At 41.2% G+C, this 20087-nt stretch overlaps 1 protein-coding gene across 34 annotated transcripts in view; it reads right to left on the bottom strand.

Annotated features, from left to right (window-relative positions):
• Positions 1 to 20087, bottom strand: part of ICA1 (islet cell autoantigen 1) — a 142203-nt gene that overhangs the window by 13021 nt on the left and 109095 nt on the right. For 24 of the 34 annotated variants that reach the window (XM_070264526.1, XM_070264533.1, XM_070264524.1 and 21 more), the window contains 5 exons: positions 14732 to 14829; positions 12606 to 12658; positions 9824 to 9886; positions 9679 to 9711; positions 192 to 461 (listed from right to left, as the gene is read on the bottom strand). In XM_070264526.1, coding sequence (XP_070120627.1) covers positions 192 to 461; positions 9679 to 9711; positions 9824 to 9886; positions 12606 to 12658; positions 14732 to 14829 — 517 coding nt within the window. The remainder of the gene's footprint in view (positions 1 to 191; positions 462 to 9678; positions 9712 to 9823; positions 9887 to 12605; positions 12659 to 14731; positions 14830 to 20087) is intronic. The other 10 variants (XM_070264539.1, XM_070264546.1, XM_070264542.1 and 7 more) reach the window with 1 other exon arrangement.

The following is a 20087-nucleotide window of genomic DNA, read 5'->3' on the forward strand; positions in this document are numbered from 1 at the left end:
GCTAAAAAGTCACTGGATAGAACAGAAAAATACAAAAAAAAACCCCAAAAAACAAAAAAGACACTGGACATAAAATAAAAATCAGAAAATATCAAAAAAATGACAAAGAAGGAAGAAATAGGCCTTTGGGATTAAAAACGCAAAGAATGAAGAAACAAAAAAAGCCCCTTTTCAATCCCCATAGTACATACCGTGTAGCGAGGCCTGTAAGTCTTTCATATTTTGGTCTAAAAGCTGCGAAGGAAGGAATCCTGAGGCTGCCTGGGGCTTGGCGTCTGGCTCTCCTGGGCCCAGAGTGGGCGCTGGCTCCTTCAGCCGGCCGTCTCCAAACACAGCAGCCCACTCTTCACTGAACTCGCCCTCTTCCAGGGAGGACGCATGGAAGATCTCGCTCAACAGCAGCAGGTCATCTTTGTCAGCACCTTCGGCTTCCAAAGTCCCTGCCATTGGGCCCAGGCAAGCTGGTCAAAGTAACAGCACAAAACACATCACCACCAAGGGCCCAGGCCCTCGGGAATCAATGCAGTGGGGTTTGGGATGGGACAGACTGGGGAGACAGCTAGATTTAAGAAAAAGCTAATCAAAAAATAAGTTAATTCCATTATAGCCTTTCAAGAAATTTGAGAATTAAATTTCCAGTTCCCTTCTCCCTTATCCTCCTTTCTTCAAGGCCAGTTCAGTTGCTGAACATTATTAGAATTGCACTGAAATAGTTTCCAAAAAAATTCTAGGGTTTTGGTTTTTCCTTAACGTAAAAGCAAATTTACCACCAAAACATTTCTCAGATATGAAGCAAAGCCAGGATTGAAGGCAGGTTGGAGATCTTCGTTCCTTGTTTGTATAGGTTCCTGAATCTCCCCACACAACAAGCCCTAAATCCACAGCCACCACGCCATGTGGCAGGCTGCCTTGCCATCCAGGATGGGGAGAGGACCCACTCCAGGCCCTGACTGGCCTGGGAAGGGGAGGCGGGCAGAGGATGTCAGGAAGTCCTGCAATGACCAAGAAAGGCATCCTTGCTTCCTTTCTCTTTTGCTGCAGCCCAGCTGCACGAAGCGAAAAAAAGGTGGGTCTGGTTTGCCACAGCGCAGCAGTGAAAGAATGAGGGGAAAACAGCGCAACTCACAGGACCACCTAGAAGATGAGCTTCATAGGCCAGAGACACAGCTCTGGAGGGTTGGAATGAGCACCAGACCAGAGTGTGAGCCCCTGGACCATCCTTTATATGCTGTGTGACTTCAGCAAGACCCTTAACCCCTCTGGCCCTATTTTTTTCATCTATAAAATTATAATATTAATAATGCCCACTCTGGAGTATTGTCAGGAAGAGTGAAAGAAATAGACCAAACCTCATTGCCTGTTCAGAAGGAAGACTTTTAAAGAAGGGATCCCTTCTCATGATACGAACACTGACACAATACTGATGAGTGAATACAAGCAGAATGGGGAATTGCTATCAGAAATCCCATAGCAAGACGTTTCATTGAGTTTTCTACATATTTTTGAAACCAAGAACTGACAGTTTTATTAACTGTGACTTTGTTGTATCTAATTGCCACTTGGAAACTGCAAACATTTTTGTTGTAAGTCATGAAGAGAAGGAACAATCATGATTTATATCTTCTCTGAGCTATATTGCAATTCTGATATTGTCATATTAAGTGAGATGAACAGGTTTTCCTCAGATATATGAGATAATTAGCAAATGAAACCTTCTTTAAAAAAAAATAAAGCTTTTTGGTTGGCTCTATTGATCTGTAACCACATTTTATATAAAGATCTACAGATGGAGGGGATTTTTGACGTGCTGAGCAGACTGGCTATCAATCAGGGAGGGGAGGAGTCCAGTCATCTCATATCGTTGAGGTTTAAAAATAGGGGCAAAATATCACTTTAATCAGACAACTGTCTAATTTAAGCATTCTTATTGTTTGTGTTATCAGAGAATTTGCACCGAGACATAGACTGTAGGCGTGGTGGTGAAGAGATGGGGAAAATGGCATTGTATTAAGCAGGCTTCTGAGACAGCTCTGTAGTGACAGGGTAGTGCAGGAAACACCTAGCCCTGTGCATGGTGGGAACCGCAGGGCCGGTGAGGGGAGACAGCCCATCTCTGTGAACAAAGGCAGGAACCTTGGCTGTGACAGGGTGTGTCCATCAACATGCATCTACGCATCCTCCCTGACCCCTTAATCTCTCTCAGCATCACCCTTTTCACATATATTAACTTCACAAATCTCTGTACTTCCTACTTTCAGTTGAGACTGGAAGGCCCAACACTATTCTCATGGTTTACTCTCTGGCCTGACTGAAACCGGATGATCACTGAACCAAACCCGTTTTATGGGAACCAATTCAATAAATCAATGTGTAGACTCTAGAGGAACAGAAGACGTTAAACGAGCATTGGAAATTATGTGTGTTCCTCCTGGGGACACTTTACAGCCCTCCACTAAGTCAAACCCTGGGTTGGGGGGGCTTCGATGCTTTCAATCTAGATGTCAATTCAGGAAAGATTATGAACTAACATTAGCAACAACAAATAATGAACTTTGAGTCTTGCAAAAATAACCACAGACTGGAAAAGCTCTATCTTTGTTTTTCCTGTTTAGGCTTTGTGCAATGGTATTTAGAGTTGAGTTCTGTGGGTTTTGCTATCTTCGCATCCTTTCCCTTCTCTTCTTCAGTTTCCCCGTTGGAGAGACACCTTCTCTGTGTGATCCTGGTGAGACACCATTTAAGATGCCTCACCAGCCCTCATCCCAGGTGGATTTGTGACCTTGGCTGTGGGCATATGCCAGAGGCTTCCCTGAGTTTGGTATATGGAAGCTGGAAGAAAGAGCTGTCTTTCTTTGGGATTCCAAGTTCTGAAGATGAAGTTTTGAGGCTCCCAGTGATGATGGAGCCAAATATGAAGGGAAACAACATCAAGAATTGGGGAGAGAATCCTGACAACACTGTCTAAGCCCTTGGATTCAGTCTTGCTTGAAGCCATTCCACCACTGTGTGATGCCAGTTACATGGACCAATACCCAATACATTCTTTTGTTTTCTTTTTTTAATTTTAAAGCTAAACTATTTAGAGAAGGTTTCCATTACTTCCAACCAAAAGATTTCTGACCAATATTGTATTCTATCAAACTCAAACTTAGTGACAGAAATGAGAAAAGTACCCATGGTGAGGAGGATATTATCTAGAGCTAGTTCTGAATAGAGATTTAGTCTGTGGTCTACCATTGAATTAGGCCTATTACTTAGTGCCCTGGTTACTTAACAGTTAAGTCAGGCTGCAAAGTAGACATCTTCTCTTTTAAGAGAACTTATTACTTAGCTGAAAGCAATGAAACTGGCACTGACTTGAACCAGAAAACAGGGGAACCTCCCAATTATTGCCCTGATAATTAAGATGCTTGAAATTACTATACATAACTTGCAAGAAAAACTTAATTACGAGTAGAAAAGGACAGGTTTAGGTCTGTAACCAGACAAGTCGAGACTTGAAAGATAACTCTCGTCAGTTGGTTCTTAAGAATCATGTTATCATTTTCTTTGGAACTAATTCAACTCCACTGTGAGAAAATGGGGACACACACAGAGACATAAGCTCTTTGAGAAAAGCTCTGGTAAGAGCCATAGAACTTCGAACATAGAACATAGAAGAACATAGAAGTCAGAGCTTCCATCCATGCAGAGGAGCAAGTATTACTCAGGTTATAGCTCCCCATCCTGCTTTTGTCTGAAAGGATGAACAAAAGTGGTGGAGCTGTCAGGTGCCAAACCCACAGACTCTACTCCAAGGCCCCTTCCTGCTTTTGCAGGCTCTCCAGTCTCCATGTTTACCTTCATATCAGATAACCCAACCACAGACGTTACTACAAAAATAAAGGCCAACAGACATCGTGGACTCAAGTTCTCACCTCTCAGCCTCCCTCTCCATGACCCTTCATGCGTTCCCTCTGCTTTTCTAAGATCAGCTCTCTCTATTGCCCCCCGTCCCCTTCAGGAGCCTGCTCTGCTCTCACCATTATTCAGCTCCAGCACCTGTAGTCTTTCATTCTCCAAAGCTTCTGCTCCCTGACCTCAGAAGATGTGCGCACATCCCAACAACAGTCAATCTTCACTTGATATTGCTGTCTCCCCCGACACCCTCCTGCAACTTACTGTTCTGGTTTCTTCCTCCTTCTACAGCTACACACTATACTTTGCCACCACTCTTTTTTAGCCTGCCTGTAATCAAGTTCCTGGCCCCACCCTACACTGAAGTGGCCCTCTCGAAGGTTATCAGTGAGATCCTCATGGCCGATTCCAACCCCCTTTTCTCAAGCTTCAACTTTTAGAGCACATTGCACTGTTACCCACTCTGGAAATGCAGTCAACTCCTGAGAGTCCCCATGAAGTGGCTCTCTGGATGTCCTCTTCTCTCCTTGACAATACTTTCCCTGCTGCCTCTTCCTTCTTGCCCTTAAGGTTTACTCCTAAGCCATCATATCTCTTTTCCCTACATTTTCTATAGAAGATCTTATTTATTCTCATGGTTCTGTCTCACTTGGGAAGATTCTCAAATCTCCAGCTCCTATTCCAAGTGCTTTCTTGAACTCTGATGACAATTCCCGACTTGAGGGCCCTTTAGGGTTTTCCCATTGGCGAGTCTGCTGGCGATCCATGAAAGGCACCCTCCTGCTGTACACCGTTGCTCAGGTCAGCTGCGAGATTACTGCTCCCTTACTCGGAGCCTTCAAGGGCTCCCTCTGGCTACTAAGTAACCCTCCTCCTAGTGATCCTCAGGACCTCTACAGTGAAGCTCTGATGCAGCCCTTTCAGAAACTCACCCGCAGTGTCTTCGGGGAAGCCTACAATTAGGCAAAACTCCTCTGCTTGCCATTTCTCAAACGTGCTTTCCTGCCTTCTCATCTGGGAACCTGCTCTTTTCTCCCAATGAGATGCTCAAAGAGAAGAATCATACTCAGCCGAAAGGGATCTTCGAGATCATCTCCTCTAACTCATTTTACAGAGCAGGAAAAAGACACTTGGGCTAGACAACTCGCCCAAGGTCATATCATTTATTAGTTACAGATTATCTGGCTTGGGACCCCTGGCTCATAGGTCAAGACGTTTTCTCAGTGCAACACACTGCTTTCACTTCAGAACCTATTAAGGGTCTCATATGTAAACTAATATTTAAGCTTCTGTAAAGTTCTGAGGGTTTCTAAGGTCAGATGGTTCCACTGGCAGCTAGGCAAAGCTCTTGGCTGCAGGCCCCATGGCAGACTGGCCGAGATGGCAGACCAACTCAGCATGTTTGCTCTGCACTGCCCAAGGTTCAAAACCAAAAACCCTATGCCCCTGGGAAAGCAGTCCCTAGGAAAACTGACCATGAACCAATGAGCAACGATTCTGACCCAATGAGTTTTCAACAACTGAAAACTGACATACAGAGGAAGCTCTCTTCAGTTCAGCCAGAGTGTGGGCGTCAGAAAGCTAACGTGGGAAACTGGTGATAGCCCACTCAGGTAATATTTTTGAAATCATACCGAATTTCATGACCTCAGCATAAATTAGGAACACAGAAGATGGAAACATAACTACATAGACCAAAAACGAGAGCACAGGAAAACAAACAGATAAATGTCACAGAAGTTACCTTCATCTGTGTGTGAAACAGGAAGACTCTGTTTCTCTGGTTTTCTCTCTGGTCCCCACTCTCAACATTATGACTAATTGTAAAGGCCACACACTTGCAACATACATGAAAAACCCCAAACACCAACACTATCCTCACATCACCCAAAAGAGAGTATGGGAGGAAAGATGGGTAGGAAACTACCTTCCAGAAATGTCTAGCAAGAGAAATATTCTTCATTATAAAAGTCTCTGGTAACAAAGTGTACTTGTTTGGAATTCAAGAATACTGTTTCTAAAAACTCCCTTATGGTGAAAAAGACATAGATAATAATAAGAACAGATGGGGGAAAATCCACCCCTGCCCACTCTCTGGGACACACACACACATACCCCAAACATAAAACAAAAAAAACCAACCCATCCCCCAAAAAACCCCCAACAGTGCTAGACCCTGAGTAGGCACTGAAAAAATAGTTTTTGATGATCCACAAGCCTGCTCCTCCATTTTAGCATTATATATTAACAAGCAAGCAATTTTACTGAAAAACCTGACACCTGGGGCGGGGGTAAGTCTACACAGAACACTGCTGACATGGTGATCAAGTAAGGACAGTATTTGGTTTTAAAAGTGCACCCTTATTTCATGAAAGGACCAGAGCCAGCAGTTCACCCTAGGAGGCTGAGGGAGACAGAGAGAAAGGAAAGTTTAAGGAAAGATAATGAGCTTAGCCTTTGCCACACTGCGCGTGAGGAAGCAATCAGATCCCTGGTCAGCTGGCTATCTGTGGAGAACTGCAGGAGACACTTCTGAGTGACTGGGAGAAACTGGGTGCAGACAGAAATATCTATTATTGCTATGGGTTAAAGGTTCTCACCCAGACCCATGGGAGCTACTGAACGAGCTTCTCAGTCACTCTCATGGTTGGCAGGATTTTGAATCACAAGTTTGGAAGCAGTGACCGGGGAAGTAGCAGGAGACAAACATTTTAATTATAATATGGACAATAACAATTTTAACAAATTGGTTCAGTTTGTCTTGTCCTAGAGAGGGATGTTTTGGAGAAGCATAAATTGTGAGATTTAGGGGAGCTGGATTCATTTCTTTTCTGCTTTATACCACTACTTTCTGTTCAGTTATCTCACAGCTATTTTTTTGGCCCAATTTTGAGGAACACAAAGATTTCTACACGTTATAACTTGTGAATTGAGGTCAAGACTGTCACATGTGGTCATAAGGTGATTTCAGAGCTACCTTCAGGCATCTCAAAACGTCACTCAGTTTCTTTTTTACTTAAAACATTTTTATAAACTGGTCAAATATTGGTTTTCCCTTACGTTATCTATTTAGCAGGAGAAAACACATTTCATTTTGACACTGAATCACAGTGACTTTCTGGGCAATGGCTCCTGGAGAACTGTCTCCTTGCTGTTGTCATCAGCCGTCTGCTTTTTGATAACATTATACCACATACACGTCTAAGAGAATTACCACTGGGAGTGCATCGGCCCCCAAACAGCAGGGTGCCAGAGCTGACAGCCCCAAGTCCTATAAAGGCAGCCATCCCTGGATTAAGCAATTTTTATTTCTTGATTGTTTAATGTCTTGTATATTGTAATCAGTGTTTTAATTCAGGATTGGGGCCTTCAGGCAGTTTTCTGAAGGGCACACATTTTGAAGTCAACTAATTAATGAGTGTTCTTTTCTCCAGTCACCAGAGTTCTCTGTGCACTGAGAGAATATTTTTATACTCATGGCCATGTTAATTTTTAAGCTGATGCAACGCAGAAGAGGTGGATAGTGAGAAAGCAGAGCTCAAGCCTTGAGAAGGGCTTTGTGGGTGGCCATGATAAAGGGAAAGGAGAAATTGTATGACACTGTATTTAACTGAGAAAATGTGCACATCAATTTTTCTGCCTGAGAACAAGTCCACATTTTGGGGAAGAGCATATTCGTCTATCTTTAGAATTAAACTGAGTGCTCAAAAAAAGGATATGAGCTGCTTTCCACAAGACAAAGATTGTAACTATAAGCCAATGAGGTATAAAAGTTCTTTTAAATAAGGAGGAAGATATCAATCTTATTCTGATGCATGGTGGCACATGCTTTGGAGGAAGCTTATGAAAGTAAACAGGCCTCTCAGGCAGTAGCATTTCTGATAATTCTGTGAAGAAATGCAGGACTGCTGGGTTACTGTTGTATCACTACTACCAACTTAAAGTAAAAATCCAAAACTGAGAATTTTTTTGTAAGGAGGAGTAATATATATATATATATATGTAGACTCATATTTGCTTGTGTCTATGTAAAGAAATGCTGGAAAGATACACCAGCGGATGGGAATTTTGGACTAGAGAGGTGAGTGGGGAGCAGGAATGGGAGTGAGAGTTTTTTTTTACTATATATGTGTTTATTATCATTTTGTTTTTTGCACCAATGTGAATAGACCACCTATTCAAAAATTGTTTATTAAAATAATGAAATTAAATAGGAAATAATAAAAGCAAAAAGCAAATTACATAAACAACAGGTTGGGAATAGGAGAAATAATCTTCTTATTAAAATAAGTTGAAGCATATAGATGATTCTAAATAATTTGTTGAAAGTTAAGACTTGCTAAAAACTAGGTGGTGGGTACCTATTGCTTGTTATGGTATTGTCTTTATCTCACCTTTGTAAGACTTCAGTCTCCTCCAAAAAATTAATATTTGTAAAAAAAACCCTTTATTTCATCAAAATATTCTATCCTTAAGCCAAGGGGAAAACATTTCTATGAAAAGGGAGGCTATGTAATGGCAATCTGCATTAACTATTTGCATTTTACTTTTTATAACCTGGTGTGATTTCAACATTTACAAATAAGTAGGCATTCTGATAAAATACACATGGACATTCATGAAATATCGCACAGTGTGTTGCCTTGAATGAGAAATTAATAAGGAAAGGAAGTTTTTGTCCTCAAGTTTATATTCCTAAGTCTTGGAAACTTAATGCCAGAGTCCTGTTGCCTTTCCAATTTTGAAAAAATTTTAACCAATGTCCTCAATTTTCAGACTTTCTTCCTTCACACTTTGCAAATTAAATCCAAAGCAAGCTCAGACTGAGTGGAGAAAATCATCGGCCCTTGTTAACTGGGGCCTTCAGGATGATCTTGGCCCATTTCTGGTCCTGTAAGAAACTTGTAAGACCAGAGAAGACTGTGTGCCAGCCACCAAGGCAAGGGGTGCTCTCGAGTTTGGCTTGGAATCTCCGGGGTATTTTGGACTCATGGTAAAATCATTAGAAGGAAACCCTTGGTAGGATGGAGAACAAAGGTCACGGCTAGGCTGAAAACACTCAATTTCTTGGGATCACTTAAGCCTATGCATGTCTCTTCCAAATCCAGGGTTCTGCATTCTCTTTGGGGGGTTATTTAGTAAATGATTTTAGGTCTGGTGAACTTGGGTGTAGGATCTTGCCAGGCAAACTCTCCCTCTGCATTTAACTAAGGTTCAATGGAGATGCAGCACAGTATACCACCAGGACAACATGTCTAGTCCTACTATCTCAACTGCTTACAATCTGGAGAGTGTCCCTGTGTCAGAGACCCTGAAAGACCCTTTACATAAACGATCTCCAATCCTCACAACCCAGCAAGACTGTTGCTTTTGGTTCCATTTTACAACTGAGAACAACAGAAGTTGAAAGCATTTAAGTAGGAAGCAAATTACTTAAGCCCATATAGATCAGCTATGGTAGAACCAGTATTCACATTCAGGTCTGTCTGACTCTGAAAGCCATGTTTTTTCTACATGTAGGCATATAAGCTTTGACATAGTAACTTTTAGCCTTAGTAGTTGGAACATTATGTAATTATACTAAAGATGACAGATCCACACACGCTAATTTGTGTTTGGGCATACTTAAAGTCATTTATAAAGACAAATGACAGTCACCTAAAAAGAATTTGCTTGGGAATGCAAAGCTATTCAAAAGATAAACATTACATTTTCCTGCATGTAAAACAGTATTAAAAACATTTTAAAAATTATAACCCCAAAGAAATGCATAAATCTTACCACCTTCCTCGGGTTTCATGTCTAATAGTTCATCTATAGGTCAATCAGAAGAGGAGAAAGAAAACAAAATTATGAGTCAGTTTCATTTTGTAAGGAGTTTGAATCCAGTTATTAAAATTGAGTTGTTTTCATTAATCTAGATTACCTGAGCATGCTTTATGTGAAGAGCTTTTGTCTAAGGCGGAGAAAACACTTTTTCCATCTTCAGCTGCAAATATAACATGTACATTTGGTTATCACCAATGTAGAATGGTGTGTGTTCATATACTATTGCAGTGTAAGGTAAATACACAGCCTCAGGAAGAAATTGTATCCACAAACGCACTCATGTGGAAGCAGGGGTCCTCAGATTACGTTTTACTCAAGCTGTTGGCTCTCAATGAACGCTGAGCCAACAGCCCTGAAGCGTTCCTTTATTTGGTAGAAAACTATATGACAGTGATCTAGCAATTCTCCTTTCATGGACAAATGTGTGACTTAAGTAACTGACTATTACTAGATGGTGCTAATGAACCTTAGCCATATGGGCCTGGCTAAAATAAAAGGGCAGATTTCTGAGTGAAAGAAGCCAATCTGTAAAGGCTACATACAGCATGATTCCAACTATATGACATTCTGGAACTTTGGAGACAGTAAGAAGATCAGAGGTTTGGGAGGAGGGAGAGATGAATAGGTGAAGCCACAGAGGATTTCTAGGGCAGTGAAACTATTCTGTCTGATGCTGTAAGGGGGGTACATGTCATTATACATTTGTCCAAACACATAGACTGCACAACACCAAGGGTAAACCCTTATATAAACTATTGAATTTGAGTGATACGTGTCAATGTAGCTTCATCGATTGTAACAAATGTAATACCCTGATAGGGGATGTTGATAATGAGGGTGGTTATGCACGTGTGGGAGTAGGGGGTATATGGGAAATCTCTGTACCTTCTGCCCAATTTTGCTATGAGCCAAAAACTGCTCTAAACAATAATGTGTGTGTGTTTACACATACACACAACAGAACAGACTTAAAACTTGGTTTGCGCATATGTACATTAGACTTTCTGCAGGTCACAGAATAAAAGAGGATATTTCATTATCATGGATTCGATTCCATATGTATATATAAAACAAGGCGGTCAACATTTACACTCTCAAAATATTATGCAAATACCGCAAGCAAGTGAAGATACTACATAAACAAAAAGACAATTTGATCCCCCTGTATTGTCACATTATAAATATATGATTTATATTGATATGTAAAACTCAAATACAAATATAATAAACTGGAGTTTACATTTTCCTACAAAACTAAAATTTTCCTGTTCAATCACCTAGATTCCCACAACACGATTCATGCTGTCAGCACCCAAGGGATACTGAGGCTGGAGGGTATGGATTAATACAGTCGGAGAGCTCTTACATGGCCAATGAGATCAGGCCAGCCCGCCTCTCTGCCTTCTGCCGCTTGTTCCTTCCCCCACACTCTAGAACACTGTTCTTCTGGCCTCCTCCTGGTCCTCCTTGGCCCCCAGTCTTTGCTCAGCCTGTTTCTTTTGCTTTGACAGGTCTTGCAGTAGCACTTGACTTAGCTACCTCCCTGGTCCTCTCAAACAGTGGGTCTCCCCATCACACATGCCCATAGCTCTTGTAGCTCTCACCAAAGTTGGAGTTGCCCAATTACTTGTATAATTATTAGACCACCGCTTTTGACTCTAAGCCCCATCCTGGAAGGGTGTGAATATGTCTGGTGTACCACTGTATGCCCAGAGCCCAGTGCTGTGCCCGCCACAGAGGCGGCACTCAATACACATCTGTTGAACAAAGGAACAAGTACGTGAGTAAGTGAAGGCGTACATGCGCGAACAGATGACATGAAGTCAAGCTCAAGAGGTAAAAAATGAGAGTTTTTTTCTGTTTTTCTGTTGAATGGCAGATGGGAGAAAAGCAAATGAAGCAGTAAAGCATTAGAATAAGGTAGGTGAAGCAAGTGGTTGGAAAAGTAGGAAGGAAGAGAGAGGGTGGAGGAAAAGGATGGAAGAGAGTGGAAGTTCCAGGATCTACTTTGCCTTCTCCCATCTCCCAGCAAGGCAGCCGTAGCAAAGGCGAAGCAGGGCAGAGGCAGCTATGTCCTCGGGAGGGCCAGGCTGAACAGAGGGTTGGGGTAACTAGAGTTCTCTTCATATCACCTATAAAACTCTCCCCTGCATCTCCAAGGATTGAGTCCCAGTGAAGGGCTCAGGATCACATCACCTTAGTTCTACCACAGTGTGCCTCCCCTTTCTGAGAAGAACCAATGAAAGAACTGACAGTAATGGCAGGAGACAGGAACAGCTGACAAGCCCTTCACAGCAACTGTTCATCTACCAACACTCTGATTCCTTTTCTGACCACATACCAGTCAATGCACCCGAGGGATCTGGTGTCACTCATTACAGAGCAGGCCCAGGAATCACCTGGAAGAGGAGTGTCCGAGCTCTTTCCATCTGTTCCCAACAACGACCAATACCCACCTCACAACACAATGAAAATCAAACTCACTTGATGTAATCACGTAATCGTATTAAAACTCTCTCTACAGCCCAAATGGCAGTTAGACCTAGTACTGGTAATAGGAGAAATGTTATCATCTGTTGTAAAAGAAACGGCTCTCTGTCAAGTCTCAGTTGTGGCTGTTCCTCTGAAGGGCTGCTGCTTAAGCGACTAATGATGCTATTTTCTGGTTCAAAATATACAGCCTCTCTCAACAATGCCATAGGGTCGACATCATTGATATTTGAAAATTTGAAACTGAAACAATAAGAAGCAAATTAATATAGACTTGTCTCAATTGGAAAAGAAGAAAGGCCTAGGAGGACTTTGTCAGATAAAGACAATGAGTTGGCAGCGGAGCAGTAGTATTTCAGAAGTAATTTTAAATAAAAATCCATACTTACTCTTAAAACTAGAGGATTCCTTGTGCTGGTTTTCATCCTCTAATGAAATTAACCTTGAAATTAAAAAAAAACACTTAGTAATCTAGTTCTGAAAATGTTACATTTATGATACAGCCAGATTTTCTGTACAATATCCATTACTGCACTCACACACACACACATGAAAGGCGAATGTACAGTAATTTACATGGTACACATTTTCTGAAGAAGAAATAAATTTGCTGGCTCTCTCTTGTTCCCAGGCTGGTTAGCAGCATCTTCGCATCTGAATTTTGGTTCATCGTAAGACATGTATTCTGTGAATATCTAGTTGGGCAGTTAGGTATAACTAAGACAGATACTTCAAGTTATCACTTTTAAAAACATAGTAAAAAAATCAATGGGCAAGCAGGAGTTTATTCTGATTCTTGGTGTTACAGGCGAGGACACCTCAGGAGGTCAGCTAAACTCCATAAGGCTGAAAGCAGGATCATCCCCAAATCGAGGCAGACTGTTGCCCACTCAACCCCTACCCTACCTTGTAAGATCACGGCAGAGACACATCAGCGCCCTGAGACTCAGCTGCTGCCTCTGAACCTCCTTCCTACATGGTTCACCCTTACCTGCTATTTCTGAACCAAATTCTCATTAAATTTTCACTGTCATTTTAAATAGTTACTAGGTTATACTTTTTGAGTTTTTTAAAAGAAGTCCTAAAATAACGGGCAAATCTGAAATTAATTAAAACCAATCAAGATAACCTTAGGTAGTGCCCTTCTGAGTAAAGGCTAATGCTTTATTGTGATGGTATTAACGTGTATGACAAAAACAAGGTGCAGGGACTCACTCCAGGCTCTTCCTCTGACCACTCCAGGGGTTGTGGACAGACCCTTCACCTCCTTCACCTCTCTGAGCCTCGCTTCCAGCATTTGCACAATGAGGAAATGCCTACATTGATTACATGGAGGGCTACCATGAGAATGAGCTGAGATAACATAAATAAAGCACCTGGCACTGTGCTTAGTAGATAGTAGGTGCTCACTAAATGGTATCTGGCATTATTACTCTCACCAGGAATAAGTTAAACCGCTTCCCCCTAAAATAGTCAACTGTGCAAGATTCAGATCACATTCTCTGGTCGTTCCTACAGTGAAAACTTGCCTTCAGTCTGCATTAAATAAACTTGCTACTATTTCCTTTAAAATTAAAAAGGGCTAACATTGGCCACAAATATTTCTGTGGGACAAAAAATATATATATATTTGAAAACTTTATTTAGAAACACAGTAAAAACATAAGCCTGTTTTACCATAAGATTACCATCTAAATTTTTTGTGTGGAAAAGGAACAGCAAATGGAGGTCAAGTCATCTATCTTGCTTTCCTAGGTCAGCCAGTTCAAGATGCACCCGTTCCTGTGGGCTACGACATCGCAACACAAAAAGACCTAGATTCATACTTAAACCTCCTCCTTGCTGTATGAGATTAGGAAACCTTCACCAGATATGTTGCAAAGTTCTTCTCAGTATTTAAAATGACTGGAGGTGCCTTCTTTGTAAAAAGGCAAGAGATGAAGATGCAGGCAGTCACTTCCTGTACTCATAGCTGCTCTCTGCTTCACAGAGGAGAAAACAGAAGGTCTGAGCAGTAGAAAACAAAATGTTGAAACTCAACACTTTTGTGCAACACCTTAGTACTACATGTGTTATGAGGCGATTTCATAGGTCATTTCCTTCCTTGAGAGAAAAGCGAGGGGATTTCCTGTCGAGGACAGGATCTTGTAAAGGATGGTGACAAAAGGACCAGATAGGGCCCAGAAACCCGAGAGAACACAGGAAGCTGAGGCCACAAGACAGAGAGCCAGGGAGCACTAGCGACATTTGCCCTTCCTTGCCCCGGTCAATTCCTCCCAAGTGTGCCTCTTCTAAGATCCCAGAAATGGGTCCCTTATTGGGGTGAGTGAGTCATGGCCTAGCAGGAATATGCTTGAGGGGAGTTTGGCCTCAATTTTAATACATCTACTCTGAGAAGGGAGGAAGTAAAGCAATTACACTGTGTCCCAGGTCCCAACAGACTTGGTCAGTAAGGACTGCGCTGCCCGCACTGGTAGGAAGAAAGATTTTGCCAACAGAAGTAGCCTCGACTTACTGACTTGGCTCCTCCACCACGGGCTCTGTGCTTTCCTGCTGGGTGATCTTCTTCCTTTCTTCTTTCTCAACCAGTTTTTTCATAGGGTCTTGTAAACTCTTGATCATGATCATGAAAAAGAAGGAAAAAAAAAGAAAAGATAAAGAAAGACCATCAATAAAAAATACAACTGCCCCTGGTCCCAGCAACCAAATGTTGCATTAGAGGTTGGGGGAGGTTACCGTGAACCAATCAAGTGGACAGAAATGAAATTATATATGTTCTCAGACTCATCCAAGAAATACTAGACTAGAAAGGAGAGTTGTTTTGCCACTAGATTTATGTTTTCCCTTTTGTGATAAGTTATTCAAAAGAAAGCCTTTTGGCTATTGCTAACTTTATTTTCCATCTTTAACATGCAGCTAAGATAAACATTCTGTTCTGCTTGCAGCCCACACACTGACAGAGCAGGAGCTTTTTCTCCACCAAAGATGAGACAATTTCATTTTATTTTTAATTTTGTTTGCTATTTTGCAACCTAAAAACAGCATATTTTTTAAAAGAGAAAACAAAACTTTTTTTTAACCGAAAATAGTGGCTTAACATATTCTGACAAGTTAACTCCCACAAGTGGACAGAGCAGGTGCACCCCGCTCTTTGTAGATTAAAAATGGGTGAGAATCTTTTTATGGCACATAATTTCTTGGAGTTACTGTTCTCAAGATTTATTAAATATTTAAGAAAAGACTTTTTAAAACGCAAGTGCCTAGAAACTGTACACCAGTGACAAAGCCTGAAAAAGCAAAACATTTCTGTAACAACTGAATAACGAGTTATACAAAAAGATCTCTATTTCTGGCCCTAATTGAAATACAAACCTACAAATATAGGAGAAACATCTCAAGTTAGTTATCCTGCGTATATTCTCAGAACTATTAAAATCCCTCCTTTGGGCCGTCACGTCTCTTCTCCTCTCTTCCTTCTTCCCATCTTTCACATCTCTAGTATGACACACACATAGAAGAAGGCAATTAAGCTTCATATACCAACTCTGACTGATTAGTGACGGCTGACTGGAAGGCTGGATGAGGATGGTCCTGAGGCCAAGTCCCAGCAGAGCTGCGATTGATTTTCAAGTCTGCCATGGACACCAGATGGACACTGGTGTCACCCCTCCGAACTGCCAGCTCTGTTTCACTCCTCGCACAGAATAATTTTCCTAAAACACCCAGGCTATCATGTTACCCTTTTTCTCAAGAACCCATAACAGTTCCTTATTTCTTTCCACTTCTAGTCTAACCCCCTCTGCCCGATTTTATAGATTTTCTAAAATATGGTCCTATCTTACTCTCCCAGACCACTTCCCACTAACCATGCACTTAGGCCGTCTCCTCATAGTCTCCGACGTGCCAGTTGCTCCCTTCCTGTCTTTGTTCATTCTGCTTCTTGAACGAGAAAAGCTCTATCTGTCTGCGCATCCTCAAAAGTCCCATCGGTCTTTGTAAAACCCAGATCACAGTTACCGCTATTTTCCGTAAAGCTTCGTTCACTAAGCACACCAAATTCAAGAAAGTCCTTCCGTCTCCAAACTGCATTTACAGCTTTATAAATATTTGACTATATCTCTTCTCTATTAAGTCTTGTGTCTTAAAAATATTTTTTAAATTAGAAAAATAACAGAACCACGTGTAGAAATTTTCGTAAATGAAAAAAGGAAAAATTACTCCTAATTCCATCTCCCTAAAACAATGAGTTATTATTTTCATACACTTCTTTTCTGTTTTTTTCATACCTACCCTAGTTATATAACCGGAATCACTGTATATATATACATATTTTTATAGAGAGTAGATGTCCTCTTAACCAATTTAATTTGTGTAGGTATTTCGTGATTGAAATAGTTGATTAGAGTGAAGAATATAAAAAATACTTTTTATGTATTTTAAACATTTAATATTGAATTAAAATATATAAATGTATATTCATTTACCAATATCCTAATCATAGGGTCATGGTTTTCTCTTTGAATATATGTCCCCTGATTGGAGTTCTGAAGCATTTTCTTGCATAAACCACATCTATAAGCCGTTGCATAATTTTTAATGACTCCCTATTTCTGGACATTTACATTAGTTACACTCAGGCAACAATTAGTTTTTGAGCACCTACCAAGTGCCAGGTGCTGTTTCAGGTGCTGGGGATATATTGGTGAACAAGACAGATGAAATTACCAGCTAGTGACGGGTCTAGGCAAAGAATTAAAAGAGGGGGATAGAAAGCGATTGGGTCATTACTTCAGTTAGTAGGAATATCCTCTCTTGGAAATGATATTTCAACTGAGAGCTAAATGACAAGAAGGAGCCAGCCACGCGCAGCCCAGGGAGAAGAGGGGGCCCCGAGTGCAAAGGGCTAAAGGTGGGAATAGCTTGGCTTGTTTGTGGAACAAAAAGAATGCCACTGGGGCTGTAGTGAAGTGGGCAAGAGTACAAGTCTTATGAGATCTGGATAAAGAGGTCAGCAAGGGTCACACAGGGAGAACAGAACATTCCTTTACCCACATTCATCAATATTTAACATCTTGTCCCATTAGTTTCATCATATTCTTTTGCTCTTTCTGTCTCTCTAATGTATGACAACTAAATGGAATCCATGATCCTTAGCTGGAGGGGGAAATGCTATAAGGCACAGTAGTGGAACAAATGAGGCAATTAGAACATGCACTGTAGTCTAGATGTTCTCTCTCTGTCTTTCTCTCTGTATATATATATATATATACACACACACACCCCCCAAAGCATCTGGTAAAAGCTGGGCACATGTGTACGTGTGTGTGTGTACATTGGAAATGTGCAACCATAGGGAGGAGTTCAACAGATGTCAAGGACTTACTCTTTTCAATAGATTTGCCAATCATAGCATTTTACTCACACACACACATACACACACCCCTTCCAGCAGTTTCATTCTTCAAAGAGTGGTCCAACCCCGGTCAAAGTGAAGCCAGGAGTATTTTCAGCAGAGGTTCCAAGACTCATTTTTTGATCTGTGACACTACTGCAGGCCTCCTGGTTTGCTCAATTATCTTCTCATTGCATTCCCTTTTTATCAATCAGCACTAGGCAGGGCCAGGACATGTCTGCTCTCAGCCGGCCGTGTCTGGCTGTCACAGCGCTTGCCTAAGCCCCTGAGATGCCCTTGACAGCTCCATGGTTATCATCCCTTCTGTCTCCAGCCTGACCTCCTCTCATAACCACACTTGAGCAGCTCTCAGACAATCCCTTTGTAATGTAAACCACTCCCTCCTTCTTTTCAACCCCTTCCCCTGTTGAGCCATTAGCAGGGACTCAATTGTTGGCTCCCTGTCACCACAATCACAGTTAAGTCACTATTGTGCTTCACCAACAGAATGGCTGCAGTTCCAATTGCTACTTTAATTTATTATTAATAATTCCTGTGACAGTTTCTCCTCTCTTCCCACTATTACCATTGTCCCTATAACAATTTGGCTGTTGCCGCTCAAGAAAGGTGCTAAATATGTACTTGCTGGTTGATAAACTAACATATGTAAGGTTAAACTGCAAAATTTAGAGCTCTTTAGCTAGGAAATTCAAAGGCTCTGGGGAATAATATGAAAAGGTTTCTAAAACCACTAGCAAAATTAATACTGAGCACATGGGCTTATTAAATATTAGAATTTTGTACCAAGGGGAATCGTGTGTGTGTGTTTAACACATACACATATCAGCTTTACTGAGATATAATTCATATACCATAGAATTCACCCATTTAAAGTATACAACTCAGTGGTTTTTAATATAGTCACAGAGTTGCACAACCATCACCACAATCAGTTTTAGAACATTTTCAAGGGGCATCTCTTGAAGCAAGAAAGAGTTTTACATCAAACTAAGCTAAATACTCCTCTATATAGCTTGGAAAAGAACTTCAACAACACATGTGGAACCTGTTTCTTACAAAGATGGTATACATTGAAGATATAAAGGGGCTTAGAGGAACTTTGAAGCACCATGGATGACAAATCATGTCCCCTTTCCTCCCTCAAAATTAGTTCCTGGGTGCGACTGTCAGATACAGGATGTTCTCCATGGTGGACCACTGCTCTCCCCAAGGTTTCATGAGAAGGTCCAGCTGAGGGCTGAGGTGGAGGTGAATTCTTTAGATTATTTTAAAGTCCACAATTCAGCTGAAAATGCTTAACTCTGTAGCATCTGTAAAAGTCAGAGGTGATAGCATTTTCTGTGGACATGAACACCTGCTCAGGCAAAACGGATCCAAGAGGCCTGACTGGCTATCCAGACAAGGCAGCCATCAGATGGAACTATTAGGAATCCCCGGCTGATGGAAGCCACATCCAAATCTATTTCCAGAAATGAAACGTCAAAGCATTCTGTTTCTAAACCCCAAACCAACAAGATCTTTCATTAAAATTGTTCATGAAAATCACGAGGTATTAGCAGCAATACAGCATCATATAAGACTGAAACGTTCTCTGTGGCGGAAAGAATGTTTTTAGACTAAGTAACCTCTCTCTGCTAAGGCTGCACTGACATGCTAATAGTTTCCATCAATGCTTAAATGGTTTCAGGAAGCACACACACAATATATAAGATCAGCGTGACAGAGGAAATGCGCAGACCAAGCTTGCAAAAGTGTCTTAGAAAGGAAACAGCTTAATATAATAATGGGAGTTACTACTTCCTGTATTAGGAAAATAAAAGCAGCAGCAACATTCATCTGAATGAAAGCAAAACTACTCAGCAAAACAAATTCCAACGGCAGAAGGCCAGCAGCCAGCCCTAACACAACCACCTAAACTTAATGTTTAACTTTGACAAGCGGGTAACATTTTCTCTAATCTTTAACTGTGACAATTAATTTTCTTATGCTACTTCCCATTAATTACACTGTACATCTATGAAGGTGCCAAATAATTGTCTATAAAAGGAAACAAAAGTGCTCAAAATAGTGAGGCATGGTTAAAAGATGCTGAACTCAGTTGGGTGTGTGCATGTTTGTGTTTACATAATTGGTAGCACATGAGGAATAAAAAGCAGAGACCATAATAATGTGCAGGAGCCACGCAATTCATGGCCATTCAGCATGTGTGTCCTCCCCGCCCACGCAGGTATACATTTGTACAGACACTATATGAGGAACACTACTAATCTAGGACCAGAAGGTAGTCTTGAACTGTACTCTAGAACAAAAAAGTTAAAGAGTAAAATTAGAGAAAAACACAATCATAAACAAGATATGTAATCTTATTCTTTAAAATAAAATGGAAAATTGGTACTGGGAAGGCATCTTAGTGTCCTTGGAAGAGAGTGACTTTGGAAATAGATCAAGTAGTGCTGTG

The sequence above is a fragment of the Equus caballus genome, chromosome 4 (assembly GCF_041296265.1).
Source record: "Equus caballus isolate H_3958 breed thoroughbred chromosome 4, TB-T2T, whole genome shotgun sequence".
NCBI classification, from domain to species: Eukaryota; Metazoa; Chordata; class Mammalia; order Perissodactyla; family Equidae; genus Equus; species Equus caballus.